Source organism: Phragmites australis, chromosome 9 (genome assembly GCF_958298935.1).
Source record: "Phragmites australis chromosome 9, lpPhrAust1.1, whole genome shotgun sequence".
NCBI classification, from domain to species: Eukaryota; Viridiplantae; Streptophyta; class Magnoliopsida; order Poales; family Poaceae; genus Phragmites; species Phragmites australis.
Genome location: NC_084929.1, coordinates 21,847,399 through 21,870,417, shown reverse-complemented (window position 1 = coordinate 21,870,417; position 23,019 = coordinate 21,847,399). Strand labels below are relative to the sequence as shown.

The following is a 23,019-nucleotide window of genomic DNA, read 5'->3' as shown; positions in this document are numbered from 1 at the left end:
TCAAGAGTTTTATGAACTTTATCTAAGCAATCTAATTTCTCTTAAAGTATTTTATTTGAGTTCTCAAGACTAGCATTTGAAGCTTTGACTAACTCAAGCATTTTAGCTAATTTATCTAAGCAATCTAATTTCTCTTAAAGTATTTTATTTGAGTTCTCAAGACTAGCATTTGAAGCTTTGACTAACTCAAGCATTTTAGCTAAATTTTTATTTTTCTCCTTCTCTTTAGCAAGGGACTTCTCGAATTCAAGGTTTCTCTCTTTTTCAAAGATGAGTAATTCTTCTTGCTTCTCGAGAGTCTTCTCTTGACCTTCTATTGTCCCAAGTAATTCACATATGCTAGGTAAAGATATTTTGTTCAAATTATCTAGCAAATCATCATCAATATCACTACTACTATTGTGCTCACTAGTAACATCAATATCATGGGATTTAGTAGTAGATGATACATTGCGCTTTTTGCCATGAAATAAATGGGTGCCTCGTCGTCGCTTGAATGATCAAAGAGCTACTTGGTCGGTGGAGTGGTTGCGAAAGCAATGGTGGCAACACCTTCATCCTCATCGAAGTCGGTGTCGGAGTCGTTAGAGTCCCATTCTTAACCAATGCGAGCTTGACCTTTTTAACTCTTCTTGTGGTACTTGCTTTTGTCCTTCTTGTTGTACTTCACTTTCTTCTCATGGTTTTTCTTGTCCTTCTTATTTGGACAATCGACTATGAAGTGACCCGGTTCGCCACACTCATAGCATTTTCTTAATGAGTGTCTTCCCACCCTTGTTATAGCCACTCTTCTTGAGAAACTTGCTAAATCTCTTCACGAAGAATGCCATATCTTCCTTGTCTTTGTGATCTTCATGATCATCTTTACTTGTGCTCGATTCGATTTCTCTTGTTGCTTTCAAGACGAGATCTTGCTTCTTTGAGCTTGAGCATTGGTTGTTGAGATCATAGATTTCCTTAGATTCTTGTTGCATCAAGTCATGTGCTAGGATTATTCCAAGGACGTCATGAGGTTTGAGTGTGTTGGAGTCTCCTCGCTCATGGATAAGAGTCACTAAAGTGACATTTCTTGGAGTGATGGCTAGAAGCATTCTCTTGACTATGAAGTTGTCGGTTGTCGGTTATCTCCTTGCATCCAAGCACTTTGATCTCATTCATGAGTAAGCTGAGATGGTTGTATATATCAATTGGCATGTCATCATCGCCCATGGTGAAATGTCCAATTTGCTCTTCAACAATTTAATCTTCGATTCTCGGACGCTTGAAGTGTCCTCATGGGTATCACGGAGTGTGTCCCATATCTCCTTGGACTCTTAAGGCCTTCCATCCAGTTGAACTCATCTTCACTTAACGCACTAAAGATTGCATTTGCGGCTTGAGCGTTCTTGTGTTCATTTTGATCATCTTCGGGAGTGGGCTTTCTTGGATCCTGCACAATTTAGCTATTTTTCACTATACACCAAATAGAAGGGTTAATAGATTTCAAATGCATTTTCACTTTATGCTTCCATACGGCATAATGTGTACCATCAAAGTAAGGTACTCTACCGGAAGAACTTGAAACATATGAAGATGCATTTGGATACTCCTATGGGATTCTAGCTCCTTCTCCTTTTTCTGTCATCTTGAATTCTCCAAGTAGTTAAGTTTAATTGGGAGATTAGGCTCTAATACCAATTGAAGGATCGAGATACCGGCCTAGAGGGGGGGGGGGTTAATAGGCACCTTTTCAAATATTAAAATAGCACAGCGAAAACAGGTCAAATGTTCGATATTAAATATCGGATGTTTCAACTGACACCGAAAGTTCTGATGTAGACGATCAGAACTTTCGATTTGCCTGAAATTTGAATCTAGCTGGATCTGCGAACAATGATGAGTTAAACTAAGAAAAGAAAGATGAAGCGGGATACGATGCTATTCAATTTGAAGTAGAATTATCATGTACAAAGTCTAACTCAAGATAAGCGAATTGCTCAAAATCACATAAGAGGTGAGAAATAACCGAAGGCGGAGACAAGATGGATTTGTTCTCGAACTTCGGATCTTTAAGGGGATTTTACGTCTTCGTTGAGGGGTCCGGTCATACTTGAGCCGGGTCTCTTTCAACTCTTTTCCTCCCGAGGTTGCACGAAGCACTTCTCGTCTTCCTTTGGCATTTCTTTCCATGCAGAGGCGAAATTCAGTCTTCACAAACTTCTCACGACGCACCACATGGTGAATCGGTGGCTCGTGAACGACTCCTATTCATCTAGGAGACCTCAATCTCTAAGAATAACAAATGTGTACTAAAAATGTTTGGAGATGAACCGTAGTGCTCAAAGATTTCAACGCTTTCACTAGCACTTGAATCTCCTCTCAAATCTCTCACCAAAAATTGGATCACTTAGAAGGGAGAGAGGAGAGGTAAAAAGTTGCTCTAAATATTTTTCACAAGACAAAGGGAGCAGCAGCCGGCTTAGAAGAGGCAAAGAGGTATTTATAAAGTACCAAAAACTAGCTGTTATGTGCTTTTTCAGCTCATATAGAAACTTCCCATCTATGTAAAATAATACTCCCTCCATTTCGCAATGTTTGTCCATGGCCTCGGGAGTATCTGTCTCAAATTGTTTGTCCATTGTGGTAACAAGGATACTTTATGGTCCATTTTACTGTTATACCCTTGAGTGCATGCAAGCTTTTACTCCAATATTGGTGAGTTAATTGCTCTCATCCTTGCATTAATTAGGGGTAGCATGGTCATCTCATTATATTTTTTCACTCGATTTCAGTATTCTTTGGTTTGTACGTAATGATGGGCGTGAACAAATATTGCGAAACAGAGGGAGTAACATTGACCTACTTCATCCAAAACAAAATCGGAAGAATGCACGCATCGGAACTTCTGACCTCACGTGCAAGGGCGAGAGGCTTCCGTATCGGAGGAGATGGCCAAGGTGAGCTCCTTCCCTCCTCCGATTCCATTCCAACCTAGATCCAATCAGTGCCCATCCTCGGGCGTCGTATTCCCCACCACCGACCGCTCCTCCTGGAAGTTCATGGAGTTTGAGATCCAGTCGCTGCTCGGTAAGCCGCACTATCGCAGGACATCAACGACGCCACGAGCTGCAACTTGATCCGCAGCCGCGTCGCACTCGTGCAGGATGACACCATCGAGGGCAGCGTGTACCACGAGTGGACCCCCACCGACCTGCCCATCCTCAGCGTCGCCTCCACCGCCCTCTCCATCGAGTTCCCGGGCTGTGTTTGGGACCACGCCCAGGAGTACGCAGCCAAGCCCATCTCCAGCCAGCAGGCCTCCGGCATCATCAATCTCAGCACCGGGCAGAAACTTCCAATCCCCTCGATGCAGGACCGCGAGGGTATGGTCCTCATCTGCTTGGAGGCTCCTGTGTGTGGCGTTCTGTCCACACCAGCTGTCGGGACACCCTCAGCGACATCGGCTTCTGGCGCATCGTAGTCATCGTTCAGGCTAGCCAGTGGAGTCCAGATCACCACCCATGTCACGGTCACCGACATCCCTGAGCCGACGATTGCCAATCACTCAACGGTTTGCCTCGACGACGACTGTCCGGAGCTGCTCGTCCTCACCAACAATCGCTCTGCCCCCTTTGATCCTAGAGCCAGCGAGATCACGCGCGAGGTTCCTGGGCTCGCAGATGAGGGCTGCCACTACCCAGCGTCGGCCAAGTGCGCACTCCTTCCATTGGACCTCCTCAACACCAGCGACGACACCATCACTATCGACGCCGACCAACCTGTTATTCTGCACATGCTAGACATTTCTCCTGCAGCTGAAGCTCGTAATGCTATTGAGATGGAGTTGGTTGATGTTGTTTTTCTTCTTCTGAAAGGAGTTGTTGCAACAGCTGATGTTATGGAGGCTTGCACTGGTGTGAATGTTGCTGTTATGTTTGGTGGAATCCCCGGGAAGGATGGAATGGAAAGGAAGGGTGATATGCAGAAGAATGTTTCAATCTACAAAGCCCTCGAAGCTCATGTGGCCCCCAACTATAAGGTTTTGGTTGTTTCCAATCCAGCAAATACCAATGCTCATATCTTGGAAGAATTTGCTCCATCTAATCCTAAGAAGAATAATACTTACCTGAACCGCCTGGACCACAACAGGGCTCTTGGCCAGATTTCTGAGAGAATTAGTGTCCAAGTCTGATGAGAGGATTAGGCCCGATCTTCGTTAGGTAATGGTAAGTCGATTGGTGGAGACTCGACGTTGACGATCCAAGGCTTCCGATCAGGACAGAACGCAACCCTTGCAATCGCTACACCACTGCTCCGTTGGTTATCAACCGCGCGCGGCACGATTGACCTCGCCAAGAAGGCTAATTCCTGCAAGCAAACCGAGAACACAAGCAAGAACACGGAAGAACACAATCTGAAATTGCAAATATGATTAAGCTCACGAGTTAGGGTTTCACAAACCGAACGACGACGAAACTGTTCAATGATAGATTAATCTAAGCAAAATTCAAAAAGTCTATGACGACGGCTGCTAGATATATGAAGAGGGGCGTGCTAGCATTTTGGGCGACCAGTGGGGCATCCACAACTTGGTCTTAGACCCGAACACGTTTACAAGGCCCGATATGGCCCAAAATTATGACACAGCACATTGTTTTGACGACACAAAATAATTCACCGTGAATCTGGAGCTGGGACCAGTACCAAAACAAAGCTATCGTCCTTAGCTTTCCAACGCATCAAAGAACATCTTATTTGGACTCCATATGAAGGAGTTATAACCGTTTTAGTGCGGCGCTGTCTGCTGAATCCGAACCGAGTTCTGACTCCAACTTGAACTTGGCTTGAGCCCCGTCTAACTTGGCTGTTCCATATGTGCTTCTCCTATATTCCTAAGCATAAAAAATTCACAAAAATTGAGTAGCATCCCATCCTTATAATTAGTAGTATGAACAACGAGTAACGAATTCACCTTGTGAGTTAAACGACGTGCACGAGCCCGTGTAATCGATTCTTGTAACCACTCATCTGGGGTAAAGGTATCATCTGGGGTAACCACTCATCGACTCAGTACCCTGATGTTAACCATGCCACTAGGAAGACTTTCAGTGGGGAGAAGCCTGTTCGCGAACTTGTTGCTGATGATGAATGGCTAAATGGGGAATTTATCAAGACTGTCCAGCAGCATAGTGCTGCAATCATGAAAGCGAGAAAGCTCTCCGGGGTTATCCTTGCTGCCAGCTCTGCTTGTGACCACATTCTTTATTGGTTTCTTGGAACTGCCGAGGGAACATATGTTTCCATGGATGTGAGGTGCTGTGAGGGCTGCTGTGCAGGGTATCAATTTCGGGGAGTTGCAGAGGAGCAAATGATTGCTAGTGCCAACAAAAGGGGTATGTACGAGCACTTGTGGCATATCCGATTGGCTCAAGGATCAGTTACAGTGTTTAACATGACACTGACCCTGTCTGAAATCATGGAGTCAACCATTAGTGATCTCTTGTACCCAATCTTGACTGCAATTGTACATGAACCAGAGGACATATTCAGGTATCACAAGTGCTGTTATATTTGCAAGCAAGATAATCGAGCAAAGGGTGGAGAAATGAGGAACTGAACAGGGAGAACTATCTATTTTGTACCATTCACAGTGACTGATGAATACATACATATGGCTGATGAAACCATTCATGAGGGGTGGTTCAAGCTGGAGAAAATCATTGATGAACTGGGTTGTGACATTGATGGAGTTGGATGCTTGGGCTGGATGGTGATGACCATAGAAGGGCTCTGGAAGGAAGTTAGTTGTCTATGGGGAAATTGGACAATTGGTCAGTGGAACGATCTTCAGTTTCAGGCAGCAAGGTACCTAGGAGGAAGGAGTGGTATAGCTGTGATGGGCATCAGTATGCACTTAGCACCAGTGAGTCCCAACACTCCAACTGCAGTTGCAATAGCCCTGATGAAGCTTCCAAGATCTGAAGGGCCTGTTAAATGGGATGTTGTGGAAGGGTGCTAGCAACGTGGGCAAATTAATGACGATTTATGTGTTGAAAAACTCGGTAGAAGAAAGGTGCTCAAGCTCCTTTTCTCTTGCTTGCCGATTGCTACTGGAAACCTCGTCTGATTGCAGTACTTGAGGGCAAGTGCTGTCTGAAGGAGGAGAATTTGTCATGACCCGGGCTAACGGACGGCTCTGGGAGCTAAATACCTCTTCGCGTTTTCAGATTGTTAAGGGAAGATTTCAGTCGGTAAACATTAGTTAGGTCGGGTAATGTCCAGTTTAGCTTAATGTTGCTTTTGTTAATCGCTGTATGAGCTGTCACCGAGCTGGGGGAGGTTATAACCCAGCTGGGGGGAACATTCTGGAGGCATTCCATTTGGTAAAAGTTCGTAACAGAACTAGTCTTGTCATCAATACACAGTAGCTGTTCTTCTCCAAAATTCTCGATTCCTCTCTGAAATTGTTTGGATTCCTTTGCTTCATTTTCGATTGCTTGTTGGATTGCCAGTGGTCTTGACACAGTGGGAAGGATCCGCCAGTCGCCTTGGAGGAGGAGAAGGACGCAAGGATGCCGCCCCCGGCGGCGAGACAATCCAGGATCTGACCGGAGAGGGAGACTCGCAACGAGGGGGAGGCAATTCAAGATCGCCTCCGGGAATTTTGGGCTTGTTCAAAATTCAAGATTCTGATCTTGCGGAAAGCATCTACAGAACAAGTGCCAATAGATAAGAGTATTGTGATTAGCTGTGTGTTTGACGCGAAAAGATGACACATCAAACATCGAGCATCTCGTGTTCAATATCTAGCTGAAAAACACTTAGGATACTCTAGTCGTGACGCTATATCATCGGACCTTCGTTGTCACCTACGCTCGGGAGAGACTCTGTCGGAGCACGGATGACCTGTAACTTGTTCTTGGTCATCGAGATTAAGAACATATAGCAATTTAGATTAGAAAAGAGAACGAGATTATAGGAGCTAGGCAAAAGAGATAAAAACGGAACATAATGTAAATTGTGTTTAATCGATTAGATGATGTCTCTTAATCGGCTAGTACTCTCTCATATTTAAAGGGTGGTAGGTCATAACAATAGAACTTATAATTCAAACCGAACAAGACTTACATATATTATTCGGTTATGTATTCTGATATCTAAATTTTCTATAACTAACATATCTTTCCTACTCGACAACTTAAACTCCCATATATCTACCCGAGTATACTTTATTGCAGTTCGACTTTTCTGGATTTGACTACATGCTCGATCCGAACATCTACTTCAAGAACGACTACTCGGGTTCAATCACGTGCTCAAATTCGACCAGTCACTACTCGGTCTGAACAACTTCTCGGACTCAACTAACTCTTTGGACTTGACCACCTCTTCAGTCTTGATCAGCTCCTCGAACTTGACCAGCTGCCCAGTTCGATCACCCGGTTGGAGATCACCATGGCCACAAACCACCTTAGCCAGAGATCACCTTAGTCAGAGACCACCTTTACACATTCGATCATACCCAACAATATTCTATTAAACCGATTATCACTGTCGTGACCACTATAAATATCAAATTTTATCATCAACACATGCCTCCTATTTTTAGTAAACAAACATGTTGGACATAAAATAATATCCTCAGTTGTACCTCAGAACGATGGTAAGCAACACACCAGCTATGTTTTATCTAAGTACTTTGTCAGACACTAGGATAATACTTCTTCAAGTATCGTATGTTAATAACTTTATGCAATTTATCTCCTCGTGGGGTTTCTAACAAATAGGAATTTTCAGGGACAATACTTATAATTATGTATGGATCTTCCCATCTCGGAAACCACTTGCCAAGCTTATTGTCCTTGACCTAATCAGCTCGATAGATTCCTAATTTGAAATGACTTTGATCTTACCTTCTTGTTGTAGACTTTAGCTACTCTTAATTTATCCTTCTCAATTTTCCTCAAAGCCTGTAATCTTTCATTTGTCACTTCATCAATCATGTCTACCATTATATCATAATAATCGACAGCCGATAGGTTATTCTGCTCGCCAACCTCAAAGCATTAAGGTTTACTTCAATAGGTAGTACAACCTCTTGTCTATAAATAAGTTCATATGGTGTTACTTTAGTAGCATCATATTTAGAAATACGGTGTGCCCATAAAGTCTCTGATAGAACTTCATGCCATATTTTGGAGTTTTTCTCTATTTTCTTCTTGATAAGCTTAATTAAAATCTTATTACTAGACTCTCGATCTAACCATTGGCCTGAGCATAATATGGAGATAAATTAAAAAGCTTAATTTTCAATGACTCGATAAATTCATTTGCATGATGTGACATGAATGAAGTACCTTGATCTATAGTTAAAGTCTGTGAAATTTGAATCTATGAACAATATGCTCTAAAATAAAATCAATCACCTCCTTGTTTGTCATATTCTTAAGAGGAACAACTTCATCCCACTTGATGAAATAATCAATAGCCACCAAAATAAAGCGATGACATCTAGACGATGGAGGATGTATTTGACCAATGAAATTCAAGTCCCATCTACGGAACGACCATGGTTTAATAATAGGATACATCATACCAGAAGGAACTAATTGAATATCACCAAACTTTTAGCATGCCTTACATCTATTATAATATCTGAAGTAATCATTAAGTATAGTAGGCTAATAGAATCTAGCTCTTTTCAATAACCACTTCATCTTGCGAGCTGATTGATGTGTGCCACACACAACAATTCTTGTTTGATCTAAATTCAAGCACCTGAGAAGCAAACCATCTACAACTCGGTGATATAGATCATCATTCAACAATGCATATTTAGAGGCTTATTGCCGAGTCATTCTATCAACACTTTTGCTTGTATCATTTAAATAATCAATCAAATGTTTTCCCCAATCCTTAAATTCATCCATTTTAACCTTTTCTCTCATTGGAGAAGACAAAACCAAACTCAAGAATTCATGTCCAGCTATACAATGATCAACCTTTTCAAACATCGGTCTTTCAATCACAAAGAATTTGTCTCTATCAACTTGATAATTAGATGCTTATTGTGCTAAGTCATTAGCTCTAAAATTGTTGTCTCTAGACACATGATTGATAGGAAAGTCATCCAAGATAGCAATTGTGTTTAGATATTTGTTAAGATAGCTATTTAGTGATTCGTCGAAACATCGATAATTATCAAAAACTTGCTGCACAACTAGTAACGAATCACCAAAAGCATATGTATTCTTTACATCTATGGAACTCAAAATTTTTAATCCAAACAAGAGAGCTTCATATTCGGCTTGATTATTAGTACAAAAATACTCCAAACGACAAGATGTTTCAAAAATAGCACTTCTAGGTGAAACAAAAACATGACCAACAACAAGTTCTACCCTGCAAGCCAAACCATCAAAATAAAGCTTCCATGATTTAATAGATATATAACCAACTTCTAAATCATACTTATCATCAATCCGATGGTCAACAATAAAATTAGCAACAACGTGGCCTTTCATAGATTTCAAATATTCATAAGCCGAATCATACTCTATAAGTGCATATACTCATTTACCAATTCTACCACTTAAAATTGACCTTTGCAATATGTATTTAACCACATCAGGTTGACATGCTACTATATAAGTACTAGATAGCAAATAATATCTTAATTTCGTGCAAGAATAATATAGCGATAAGCATTAATTTTTAATAAATACATACCTTATCTCCGCTCAAGTAGGCGGCTGCATATTCCTTGTCATCAATCTCTTGTGTCAAACAGCATTGACCGCGTTCTCTTCCATAAAAATGTATAGCCGAAAAGGTAATATGATTTTAGGTGCTCGAAGCACCAAAGGAGTAGATAGATATTTCTTTATTCATTAAATGCAAGTTGTTGTTATACCGTCCAAGCAAATTCGGTCTCATTCTTTAACCAAAGTATAGACATAAAAGCACTGACCTTTCCAGACAAGTTTGATATAAACCTTCTCAAGTAATTAACCTTACCCATGAATCTCTAAATATCTCTTTTACATGTAGGTTACTGATATTACCTTCTCATGTATTATAAAACTTAAAAAACTTTTCAGTCGATACACCAAAAGCATATTTCAGTGGATTCATTTTCAAATAATACGGACGCATTCTTTCAAAGGCTAACCTTAAATCGGCTAAATGACAATAATTATCATCTGATTTAATGACTATGTCATCAATATATACCTCTAGTATAACACCAAGCAAATGATGAAAAATCAAATTTTCATAGTCCTTTAATAAGTAGCACCGGTATTTTTTTAACCTAAATGTCATGACCAGCCACTCAAATAATCTGACAAAACGAGGACAAAGAAAAGTCGTTTTAACCATATCTTCTTCGGTCATACAAATTTGATTATAACGAGCATTACCATCAAGAAAACTAATTATTCTATGTCATGAAGCATCATTAATTAACATATCAGCTATAGGCATAGGATATTCGTCTTTAAGAGTAGCTCTATTCAAATCTCTAAAATCAATACAAATTTGCAACTTACAGCTACTCTTCTTCTCAACCAGGATAATATTGGAGATCCAATCTGCATATCTACATGGCCTAATAAACCCAGCTTTCAATAATCAGTCTATCTCTTCTTTAATCTGATCATACATATTAGGATTAAACCTCCTAGATGCCTGCTTCTAAGGTAAAAATCTTACTTTCATGGTCAACCGATGTTCTACCAACTCTCGGTTAAGTCCCGATATCTCGTGATACTCCCAAGCAAAATAATTAATATATTCTCGAAGCAACTTGATTACTCCAGCCTTGTAATCAGCTTTCATATTTTTGTTTACAAATATCGACCTTGGTACAGTACCATCACCTATATCAACCTCCTCTAATGGATCAGCAATAAAAAATCTTGACCTAACTTATCTAACTCATCTAAGTTTTCAATGGTTTCACAAATATCATTTCTATCTAAACGATATTGTTCCATACGCTTTTGTAGCCATTCTAAATTCCTATCTCTACTTATTGATACACCATATCATTTAACCAATTATTGCAAACCGGCTTTATGACCATGGGAATAAGACCATTTTTAGAGACACTAAGAAAGTCATAATCCAAAAGATAAAGTCCCGACATGCACTTGGCATTACCATATGTCCAATCGGATGAAGCATCAGTTAAAGCAACATAAGCCAAAGTATCTGCGTGTACCACTTCTACATCATCGTCCATCCATTGAATAAAAAAAATTGATGCAAAGTAGAGCGAACACAACCATTTGTACGAATCCAATCATGTCCAAGAATAACACTATAATTATCTTGCACCTCGATGACAAAGAAAGCAGTGCATAATGTCTTACTTCCAACGGTAAGTTTCATAGAAATAACACATTTGGCCTCATTAGAATATCCCGCAAGCCCATTAAGCACCAAGTTAGTCTTTGTTAATTTATCATCATCTCTGCCAAGCTTCTTGAAAATTGAATATGACATCAGATTCATTGCAGCTCCATCATCAACTAGCATCCTTGAAATTGGTTTCCCGCTTATATGGCATTTAACATATAATGGCTTCAAATGTTGATCTGCCTCTTTAGGCTTTTCAAAGATAGCGTCTCTCAGCCCCAAGTCCAATTGAGCCACTGCACCTTCATCTGTAGCATCAAACTTTGAAGGTAACACAAGAGCCATATTGATATCCATGCCTTCGGTTGGTGAAGCATCTTTAGTGTACACAGGTGAATCACTATAATCAAGTAACTCTTCATCTTTATCACCATTAGGAACAAATGTTGGCATCAGTGCAGATGCTAGCACAGGAGCTGTAATAGGGGTCGCTGCAGTGCCTTGCTTTGGCTTTCATTTTTGTCTTACGGGTTGTATTGGCTTTACCTTATTGAACGTGACATCTCGTAACATCTCAACTTGTTGCTCCATAAATTCTTACTTATGCAGTCTTGCAATCTTCTCTTATTTGTATGGGACAAGCCTGAAGGACACCATCTCGGTTGTAGGTATTTAGAAAGTTGCTTCCTGATGCTCGCTTCATGATTATTAGTTTCTGAAGTATTTTGGACAATAGTACTCACATGTTTGGATTTGACCTAATTATTTCTAATGACAATTGGTCATTCACCAAGCTCTTTGGCAACCACTTCCATTAAACTGATCTCAATAACATCAGAAGTAGTGGTCCTTGTTTGATCAACATTAGGATATGCAATCTGAGTAGAAACACCTCTTTGGGCTAGTATATTTTTCTCACAATTTTAGCATATGGAACATCACTAGACCGATTTATATACCTCAATCGATCATGGATAGGGTGTGATATTCTATCAAATATCGGTCTCTGTGGTGCTACCCATCCCAGATGAAAAGGAGGAAATTGCATGAGAGGGGAGGCATCCACATACCGTCATAACTCCACGTCACGCAAGAAGGAAATAGCATAGGAGGGAGCACCTATAGCAATGGTATAGACTATCGAAGCAGTGGATAAATGGTCGTAGCACAACCTTCCTATTGTTGATGACGATCACACGCTCCCTGCCTTGAAGGTGATCCTGGTCACTTAAATCTACCCAGTTGGTTCATATGTGCTCAGACTGCCTTGTCATTCTCATATTTGGACAAAAGCTGCTCGAAGGTGGGCTTGAACTTCTCTGTCATGTCCCCTCACTTCATTAACCTTCCACTTGCCAACTTTCGGGCCTTTTAGTTTGATCACTTAACATTGTGATCATGCCCCTCGGTAGCTAAAGTGTGCACATAGCATTGATTGATTCTTTACCTTTAGGAGTTTTCTCAAATAATACTTCTCTTAACAAGCTTTTGTTTTCCCCCAAAGTCTTATATCTTTCTTCACCAATGATTACATTCTTCCCCTTAGTTGATACGGCTTGATTTGGCCAAATTAGGATGCTCTTGTCTTGTAAATCGACCACATTAACAGAGAATGACTGTTTGTCTACTTGCATCTCTACAAACTTCAATCGTCCTTTATTGATGGCCGATTGAATCTGTCGACGAAAAATATTATAATCGTTAGTTGCATGAGAATAAGAATTATGCCATTTGCAGTAAGCTCGTCTGGCGGTGGAATTACATGACCATGAAACAACTTAATCTGTTTTTTCTATCAAAAAATTTATCGCACTTTGCTATCAAAAGTAAATTTAATCTCTTATTACCGATTATTAGGAGGCATCGGCTTAAGAGCTGAGCAAACGAATGGTTTGGACTTAGAAGACCAAGTCCATTCGTCCACACACACATCAGCATCAGCATCGTCTAAATTTTTAGATTCATACTCAAGCATGTAAACATTAGGACGATCGACTCTTATTTTGTCATTTGATCTCTGAAAGTTTTTAGACTCTTTAGCCCAGCTCTCTTTTGCCAGAGCTCTTTGTAAGACTTGACTAATATCTTGAAAATCATAACCCTCTAGCTTCTCCTAAAGATGTGACAATAAGCTCGAATAAGCCAATTCGACCAAATCTTTTTTAGAAAAGTGTATAAGTTAAAACATCGGTTATTTATGCCCATAAATCTTCTAATATAATCAGCAACATGTTCATTGTATTTTTGTTTAACCGATGTCAAATACAAAAGTCACAATTTAGTGTCAGCACTATAAAAATACTCATGAAACTTTTCTTCTAGTTGAGACCACACTTGTGCAGAATTAGGAGCAAAAGATGTAAACCTTGTAAAAATGGTCTCACATAATGACAAAGGAAATAATATAATTTTCAAGACATCATTAGAACTGGCTTCACCCAATTGTGCAAGAAATTGGCCCACATGCTCCCTAATGGCTCTATTATCTTCCCCTATCGATTTCACAAAATCAGGAACTTTAAAACCGCGGGGGTATGGGATTGTGTCATAGTGATCGAGATATGGCTTTTGGTATGCACCAACTTTTCTCTTAACCTCCATGCCGAATTGTTCTCTTAGCATGGTAGCTACTTATTCTCACATAATTTCAGCATAATCGGCCATAGGCCAAGCAGGGTTAGCTATCGACTCAAGCTGTGATGTAGGCAAATTCAGTACATTGAAAGTAACAGGAGGTGGCGTATCAAAACATTCCACAGGTGTCAGCCCATAAGGGATGCCTGACCCTTGTAGTGGCATAGGCGGAGCACTATATATCATAGTTTGGTAATAAGGTGTCTGCACATTAGGATAACCTTTGGCTCTATAAGTTTGAGCCAAAGTTGAAGCATGGTGCTTAATATATAGTGTTTGATATGGGTTTTATGTCACATCAATTTTAATAGCATGAGAAATGACATGATTAGGTGCAACACAACCCATATAATTTGGACCATCATGAGGATTATTCAAGTAAGCATAAGAAGCACTAGGTAATGTATTATCGACAGCAGAAGGAATTAAAACATTAACATTACTAGTAACATGTTGTTTCAAACCTCGTTCCTCATGTATTTGCAAAACTAAAGGCCGAATCCTCTCAGCCAACGTATCCTCAACCATCTTCTGGACACTATTAACTATAGTTGCACTTACAAATTGATCGATCATATTAGCAACATCTTCATACGAGGGATGGGGTTGAGCACTTACAATGGCTGGTACCTTAGGATTTTGGACGACAGACGGTGGAGAATCTTCCTTTTTGAACACGCCTTACTGAGTCTTTACGTAACACGAGAGCAGTTGTTTTCGACGTTGCTCTAAGTCGGCCTCAATTGCCAGACGCGCTTCTTCCGGCAACTCTTCATAGGACGTCATGATGATGTCATCTTTGTCAATCTCTGAAGTAGATATGTCTAGGGCTTTAGAATTCGGCTAGAGGGTAGCCAAAAGTCTTCTTTCCCAACAGAGTCGCCAAAAAGTGTGTTGACACGAAAAGATGCCATACTAAACACCGAACATCTCGTGTGCAATATCAGGTGAGCAGCACCCAGGATACCCTAGTTGTGGCGCTACGTCGTCGGACCTTCATCGTCATCCACGCTTAGGAGGGACCCTGTCGGAGTGCGGATAACCGGCAGCTTGTCCTAGGTCATCAAGGTCAAGAACATGTAGCAATGTAGATTAGAAAAGAGAACGAGACTATAGGAGCTTGGTAAAAGAGATAAAACGGAAGATAATTTAAATTGTGTTTGATCGATTAGATGATATCTCTCAATCGGTGAGGACCCTCTTATATTTAAAGGACGTCATGTCTAGCCGTACATGAACATGACTCCTAATTCAAAGCGAATAAGACTTATAGATGTGATTCAACTACACCTTCTGATCTCCACACTTTCTATAACTAACATATCTTTCTTAGTCGACCATTAAACTCATATATAACTATCCGAGTATCCTTTATTGCAGTTAGGCTTTCCTGGATTCGACTACATGCTCAATCCGAACATCTGCTTGAAGAACGACTGCTCGGTTCAATCACGTGCTCAAATTCGACCGGTCACTGCTCGTTCCAAATAGCTTGTTGGACTCAACAAGCTCTTCAAACTTGACCAGCCCTTCAGTCTTGACCAGCTCCTCGGACTTGACCAACTGCCCAGTTCAGCCATTAGGTCAGAGATCACAATGGTAGAAGACTACCGTGGTCGGAGATTGCCGTGGCCGGAGATTGCCGTGGTCAAAGATCGCCGTATCCGAAGATCACTCGGTTGAATATGACCGTGATCGGGGACCACCTTCACGCATTCGATCAAACTTAACAATATCCCATTAAACCTATTATCACTGTTATGACCATTATAAATATCAAATCTTATCATCAACACCGTGTTTCAAAGATCACTAGGGACTAGGACAATGGTGAGATGACATAGGCGGACATACTTCACAAGGATGTAGAAGGATGGACTGGAGGGCGAGAAGAGGAAGGACGGGAGGTGGTGATGTTTCTTTCGTATGATTACGAAACATTGATTCATGTAACCAGAAGGATCAATGGACAATTTAGAGAACTCTTCCTCTTCGTTTGTGTATAAGAGGGACTACAAGAATAAAATCTTATTTGGAACGTAGAAATTTCACAGGATTTAGTATGATTCCCGTAGGAATCCTAGGTAAATCATGCATTCAAAATTTGGGGCCTCAACACAGATTGGTCCGCGCAGACGCATGCGTTCAATATTTTAGGTCAATTGCGCGGACCTTTATCGATCTAGGTTGATAATTTTCTGAAGTAAAGTGGCTTTCAGCCACCTGAGTTCCTGCCGACCTCGCACTCCCGGTCAAGTCCAACGATCGATTGTGCTTGCCGCAATAACTCAGTTCGGCAAAATCTCTGGGTGCTTGCTGGGAGAGCGAGATCCACTCGTGATGCTCCTTTTGGGAAAGGCGTGGCCATGGATTCTTCGTAATCTTTATCTGCAAGGCTGTGGAGTTTGTGACTGCCACGGTGTAATACATACCGACCTGAATGAAGACTAGCTGACTGCCCACTGGTTACCAGAGTAGTGCGTGGTTGAGTTCAGGAGATTAGATACGGTTGACTTGGATGATGTGTGCAGGGCAACCCGCAGTATTGCTTAGTAAGAACAAAGGCATTGTTTATTTTTGTTGTGAATTATTATAATCTGGATTCTGTAGAGAAGTTTTTTCTCATCCCACTATGAATTGTGGGATTTTGTAGTGCAGCTTATGAATTATGAGAATAAACTGTTAAATTGGAATCACTTGTTTTTGTTTTAAGGCTAGAATTTATAATTAGAATAAAAAATAAACATGGTCTAAGAAGGGCTTGGTTTACAAATTATTGCCCATTGATGTGGTAAGCCGGTAACTATACTACCGTTGGATTTGAGAAACATTCGTCTGGGTATTAATATCTGAATATTCACGAGATAAGCATCGTAGGTCTGTTTGGTTTGATGCTCATGAGAGTCATGTTTGTCTTGTCAATATTTCTCACAACATTCTCCACGCCTTCTTCCTCCTCGACCGGGGGCTCGCCCATGAATTGACAGAGTATCAAAGACCAACTCGGCTCAAGGAATCCCATCGGCAAAAATTCGCAGCCAAAATGTCTCGTTTTCTCTTAAAATATCTGGTTCCCACCCCAAAATAATTCATACGAGCATCCATCCATAAACTTGTTGCCCCAAAATCATCAGATCCGGTGCACCATCAGATATCCGCCACAACATTCGTTCTCAACAATTATACCAAAACAAATTGTCATCTGCAACAAAGCAAATCAACCGTTGCAACAAATTATGATTTGGGTCTCCAAAATCGTAAAAACGAAAACATCAATCTTCAACCAAAAGTGACTTGGAATCGGGGATCCTATTCCAATACGAAGATACACATGAAAAAGTAGCAGAAAACTTTAAAAGCAAGTATTGAAACCAATCAAAAGACCCAGGTAGCAAATCGAAAGACCTACCATAACAAATTAAAAAACCTCGCAACAAATTGAAAAGGCCTATTGCACCAAATCGAAAGACTCTTGCAACAAATCTCAATTTAAAATTATGAATATATAAGATTTGGTAAACATTAAACTTTCACAGATCCCAATTTAATCAGGTTTGTGGTATGATATTATGATCTAACCTAATTAAAGTTTTTCGTTCTACTCCAAATCAAGCTCAGTTAACTACTAATATCTGCAATGTTGAAGATCGTGTGGAAACTCACAATTTTTTTTTTGGACGAACCAACGAGCGCAAAGCGCTCCTTTGCGCTCACCTGAACGGAATTGATTTAGTCCAGGCACGAATTTAAGATAAAAACTTGATTTACAAGTCATCTAGAAAACCAATTAATTAGTACTGCCACATGTAAACTTGAATGACATGCAATTTTATTCACTCAATTGCATCCACTTGTCATCTATTGACATGAAAGAGAAAAATGATGAACTAAAGCTAAATCAAATCTACCTACTCACCTTCTTTCTGTACCAAGAAGCAAAAATTAGGCTAAATTCTATCCCCGTTTGCTAATCCAAGAGTGCAAGTCTATCTCGAAGAAGCCTTTGCCAGCCCGACCAGCCTCACCGGAGACGGCATCCTCCTCCTCTTCTCGGCCTCCGATATTGTCTCGAGCCCTGGTGACCACGGCCGCTCCGCCCTAGCACCCACTAGCTGCATATAGTGCTTCTTCAGCTCCGGCGTGCTGCACAGCTGCTCCGTCGCTGCCGCCTCAGCCGCGCCGCACTTGCCGCCGCACGACGTGATCACCCTCTCGATGAACTCGGGCGTGACCCTGATGAGCGCCTCGCCATCGCCGCCCGTGACGTACTCGAATGGGGATTCGGCGCCGCCGGCGAGGGACACCTTGGCCGGGGACGGCGAGAGCGAGGCGAGCGTCGCGGCGGTGAGCGCCTGGCGGCAGGAGAAGCGCGCCGCGGGGAACACGAAGTAGGTCCGCCCCGGCAGGAGCCGTTCGCCGGCCGGGAGTGCCGGGACGGGGAGGCCGATGAAGAAGGAGTCCGCGGCGCAGACGAGGTGGTCGCCGGTGAGCTCCGCTGTGACGTCCCCGGCGGTGGTGGACCGCCGCTCGTCGGCCATCCTCGCCGACCCGCCCCAGAACACCAGCCGCGCCGCCGCGGCCTCGCCGTGCGCAGCCCCGGGGCGCAGGCAGGGGGAGAGGCCGTTGCCCATGGCGAGGGTGAGAGACTAGATAGAAGCTTCTAGAAGTTGCAAAGGTGCGAGAGGAGGCGTTGAATGCTAAGCACAAGGCGTGAGGAGTCGGCGGTGTGGAGATGTATTTATAGGGGAGGGTTGACCACAGAGGGGTTTGACTTTGGAATGGTCAGAGGTTGGTGTTTGATTTTTTTTCTTGTGTTAGCCAGAGGGTTGACCAGAGATAGGTGTTCAAAATCAAAACAGTCGGCAGTAATTAATTGTTAGTGGGAGGCGTCAACGCCCAATTTGGCCCGAGATTCGGAGGCTTTTCTTTTTTAAGATAAGGCATCTAATACCTTATCTTCTTTGAAGGTTTTTACGGAGTAAATATGTAGGATAGGGGCTCAAACCTTCCACTAAGTTACTCTCACCTTAGAGTTTTGCCATTGAGTCAGAGGCTTATCCGCAGATTCGGAGGCTTCTGGTATTTGGTTGTATTACTTTAGTGAATATTTCTTATCACCAAATGTATCGTTGGCTGCACAAAGATGATTGATTACAAGGCTTTTGTTTGGCATTACGGTGACTTTTTAAAAGAGCATTTATTTCTTTCAAACTTTTGATACAGTAGCTATTTGAAAACTTCTTCTCAACTAAGGCAAATGGACCTAATTTTATCAGTTGGTAAGGCAACAATAAAAATGGCTCCTTATTTAGTGAGATTATATGAGCAAATACACGAACCAAAATACAAAATTGGACCGTCGCCATGCTCATAAGCCCTTAAGTTCTCTCAAGCGACGTGCCATGTGCAATGCCCGTCCACTATCAATTAGTATAAGACAGTGTCCTGTGGCGCCGATCATGGGCGGTGGAAATCACAATTATCAATTTGTTGGTAGAACAACCAATGAGAAATAAAGCTCCAAACAATTCAAGTTGAAAGTGAGCGATGCTCTTAGTCGAAGATAATTTTTTTTGGTTGAAAAGTTTTCTTTTCTTCTTTTTTCCAAAGTTGAAAGCTAGGGAACTTTTTTTTAAAGAAAGTTGGAATACAGTTCGAATTTTTATTATTTTCCAACTCATAGATTTTTATTATAAAAATCTGTGTCACAACATCAGTGCATGTGTCCTTTGGCTCCCACCATGGCCGATGGAATTGCCGTCATTAGTTTGTAGTTGCAACAAATGCCAAAGCTCCAATCAATTTCAGTTGAAAGTGGAGGTGTTTTCAGTCGAAAATAATTTTTTTTTTGCAAAGTTTCCCCCTTCCCCCTTTTTTAAAAGTTGAAAGCAGGGATTTTTTGTTTGGAAATTAAAATACAATTCGATTTTTTCCATTTTCCAACTCAAACTTATGGACTTTTCGATTCAAACCTTCGATATATTCTGGTTTAAATCAATATCCAACTTAATGATAGTGGAAAAACAGTATTGTGAAGGTGGATGTTGGGGAGAAAAATAGCGGAGCATTTGTATTAGGGAAGGCAGGGCTATGCAAGATTGGGGATGAAGAGACTGATATCTCTTGATTGGGCCACTAGGTTTGACTATAAGTTAATTGGTATAATTCTTCGCATGATATTGGCTAATACTAAAATTCTTGATATATCATTAGGTCTCACACATTAGTAACTAAGATGATCTTATGCGTCATAAACACACAATGACATATCAGAGATTTAAAAGTTTTACCAGTGACGTATAAGAAATTGCCCTCAGTTAATTCCAACTTGAAATAAACTGAAACAAGTTCTTGACCACCCAGAACTTTCAACGTATTTGGTGTCATGCGTCTATAATAAGCTACCATCTTTATAATAGAGGAAAAAAGAGAGAAGAAGAAAACTTTACATGTACTCTATCCGGTCATAAATATTTTATATTTTGGACAAGGTTGCACTCAAAATTTTAAAACTTTAACTATCAGTAACTTTTAAATATTTAATTTGAAAATATAAAAATTATATTTTCATATTTGCCTTGAAAATACTTTCATAATTCTATAAAACCATTGGATTTTATCAATAAATTCTAATAGAAAATGAAGATAAAGCTAGACTGTGTTGTTGTAAAAAAATACAAGTATATGTGACCGGCAGGGATAATGCCCATGAGGTCAACCGTCAAGAGCTTCCTTAACTGGCGTATCCATCTGCACAAGTCAGCTAGCCGACATGCATGCTTCGGAAATAGGAATGTCATGGTCCTACGCACGTACCACGGACATCGAAATAACGAGGTTAGTCATTTTCTTATGTCAAAGAAACAATAATTTATACTACTATAGTCTATAGATGTCGGTGTTGACCTTCACATTCAAAGGGAAGTAGTATATCCAGCTATCTTTTGAAGAACACCGCAGCCTTCTTTTCGAAGGGTAAGAAACTAGGAACGCTACGGCTTGACCTCGTCGGGGATGGTTGAACTGCTGTTGTGATGAGAAGAAAAGCCTGACGGGTCGAATGCTCGGTTAATTAAAAAATCGAGTAAATACTATAAAAACCAATGGTCTAAGAATTTTTTTTCAAAAAGACAGCAAGAGCCATGCTGATTTTCTCATAGATAGAAGTTTAGTAAATATTTACAAGAAGAGAAGAGGAAAAAGTAAAGGGTTAGGAAAAAAAAAAGAGCACGCAGCGCCACCCACAAAGAGCGACTGAGATGTAGGTAAACTTAGATTTAAAATGCGGTAGAGACAACACTATAAACTACAATCAAAATGACTACAAGAGCTTAAGAAAAAAAGAGCCTCAAAGACTTCATTATTTGCCTGTCAAGCATGTCCTGAGTAGCTCGCAGGATCGGCGACTCATTGCCTAAACTTGAATGTCAACGACTAAGATGATTTGAGAGAGTACCTCTGGCGGTTTGCAGAAGCATCAAGTCCCTCTAGTTGAGCTTATTGTCAAAACCTTTTGGATTTTTTTTCTTTCTTTTTGCATGGATTGAGCACTATTCTAAAATTTGGCCTAGGCCAAAACGGTGTTGGCGTAAGATTTAGCAACCTGCGCAGCATACAAATTCTTGATAACTATCATTTTCGTAGCGACATGCGATTATTTTACAGGACAAAACAACAAAGATTTTCAAACTATAATGATGTAGCACAAATACTTTATGAACAAAGCAACAAAGAACCAGCGTGAAGCACTTCGGCTAGCCCTAGGTGCTCACGACGGTGTCTACTCTACCCTAGGTGGCAAGAACAAAAGGAAAACCAAAAGTAGATACAGAAATTTGACTTGACTATTGATTGCAATCGGTCTTCACACCATCAACTATTTTATAAATGTGGCTTGGACTTAGCCTTATGGAAATAGGAATATGACTCTTTGTCATCTGTAAAACCTGCCTACACATGTCTTGTTCGATTAAAACTACAAAAGAATCCGAATAGATTAAAAAATCAAAATCAAATCGAACTCGGTCTGAACGTGGGATGGTCCATGAGAACAAAATTTTGACCACCGGAACATCCGAGGATGCCAACCAGGCTGAAACCCTTAATGAACACTGGATGTTCCAACGTATAATATGTCTACACCGGAGGTTTTATCGGAACAATTTTCAAGGGATCTGAGGCCTCTTCAAAAACTATTTGTGTTCAGTAAATAATCCAACACTTTCATCGGATGTTTCACCAGACTGATTTTCAAAAAAGTCAAACTTTCTATAGAATTTTCACTTAACTCACCGGATAATCCGACGCTCTCATCGGATGCTTCACCAGACTAATTTTTAAGAGAACCAAACTCTATGCAGAATTTCTACTTGAACTCACTGGATAATTCGATGCTCTCATCAGATGTTCATCGGACAATTTTTCAAGAGAGCTACAGGATTTACTTGCACTAACCTACTCTATCCACCGGATATTCCGATAATAATATGACATAAACATCGAACCATCTGGTGTTAAAAAAATCTTACCTATGTCATTTTTTGCTATCAATAATCAGCCCGTGCTTATTATTTCTAGACGTCTTCACAGCCGTTTGATCGGTCGGTCGGACCAAGTTACGGCGTGCAACCAATTCATTCTACCGTACGTACGTGCGTACGCATAGATGTCGCTGTCGTCTCGTACGTACTTGGACTCTGTCAGTCGTCGTGAAATGTATGTGGATGCCCGATCGACAATCAATCCAACGTGTCGGTTCTGATCCGTGCTCCTGTTCGAGCACGTGCGGTTGGTAGAGACCTGTAACTGTAAGGTCAGCTCGCCTGTTCGACCACGTGTTTCGTATGCTCGGGACGTGCTTGACGGGCAACGAAACAAAGACTGCTCCTCAGATCGCTTCTAAGCTGGCTTCTTTTTTTCGTAATCTAGATGCCGATGGGATCATTTCCAAGCTGACTTATTTTTTTTCTTTCCACAGAGTTGAACTCCTTTTGTAATGGACTTAATTAGTTTAAGGTGGGGGCAAATTTGTACTATGGTTGGTTG

The 23,019-nt window shown here is 40.9% G+C and overlaps 2 protein-coding genes across 2 annotated transcripts; one reads left to right on the top strand and one right to left on the bottom strand.

The window, feature by feature from the left end:
• The first annotated feature begins 2,927 nt into the window (after positions 1 to 2,927).
• On the top strand, positions 2,928 to 4,215 carry LOC133928061 (malate dehydrogenase [NADP], chloroplastic-like). Its single transcript, XM_062374346.1, has 3 exons — positions 2,928 to 2,936; positions 3,086 to 3,391; positions 3,461 to 4,215. Exons 1-3 carry the CDS (start codon positions 2,928 to 2,930, stop codon positions 4,169 to 4,171), a joined length of 1,026 nt encoding a protein of 341 aa, XP_062230330.1. The 3' UTR covers positions 4,172 to 4,215.
• Positions 4,216 to 17,781: 13,566 nt separating this feature from the next.
• LOC133929783 (uncharacterized) lies at positions 17,782 to 18,671 on the bottom strand. Its single transcript, XM_062376556.1, has one exon. It carries the CDS (start codon positions 18,603 to 18,605, stop codon positions 17,961 to 17,963), a length of 645 nt encoding a protein of 214 aa, XP_062232540.1. The 5' UTR covers positions 18,606 to 18,671; the 3' UTR covers positions 17,782 to 17,960.
• Between the last annotated feature and the right edge of the window lie 4,348 nt (positions 18,672 to 23,019).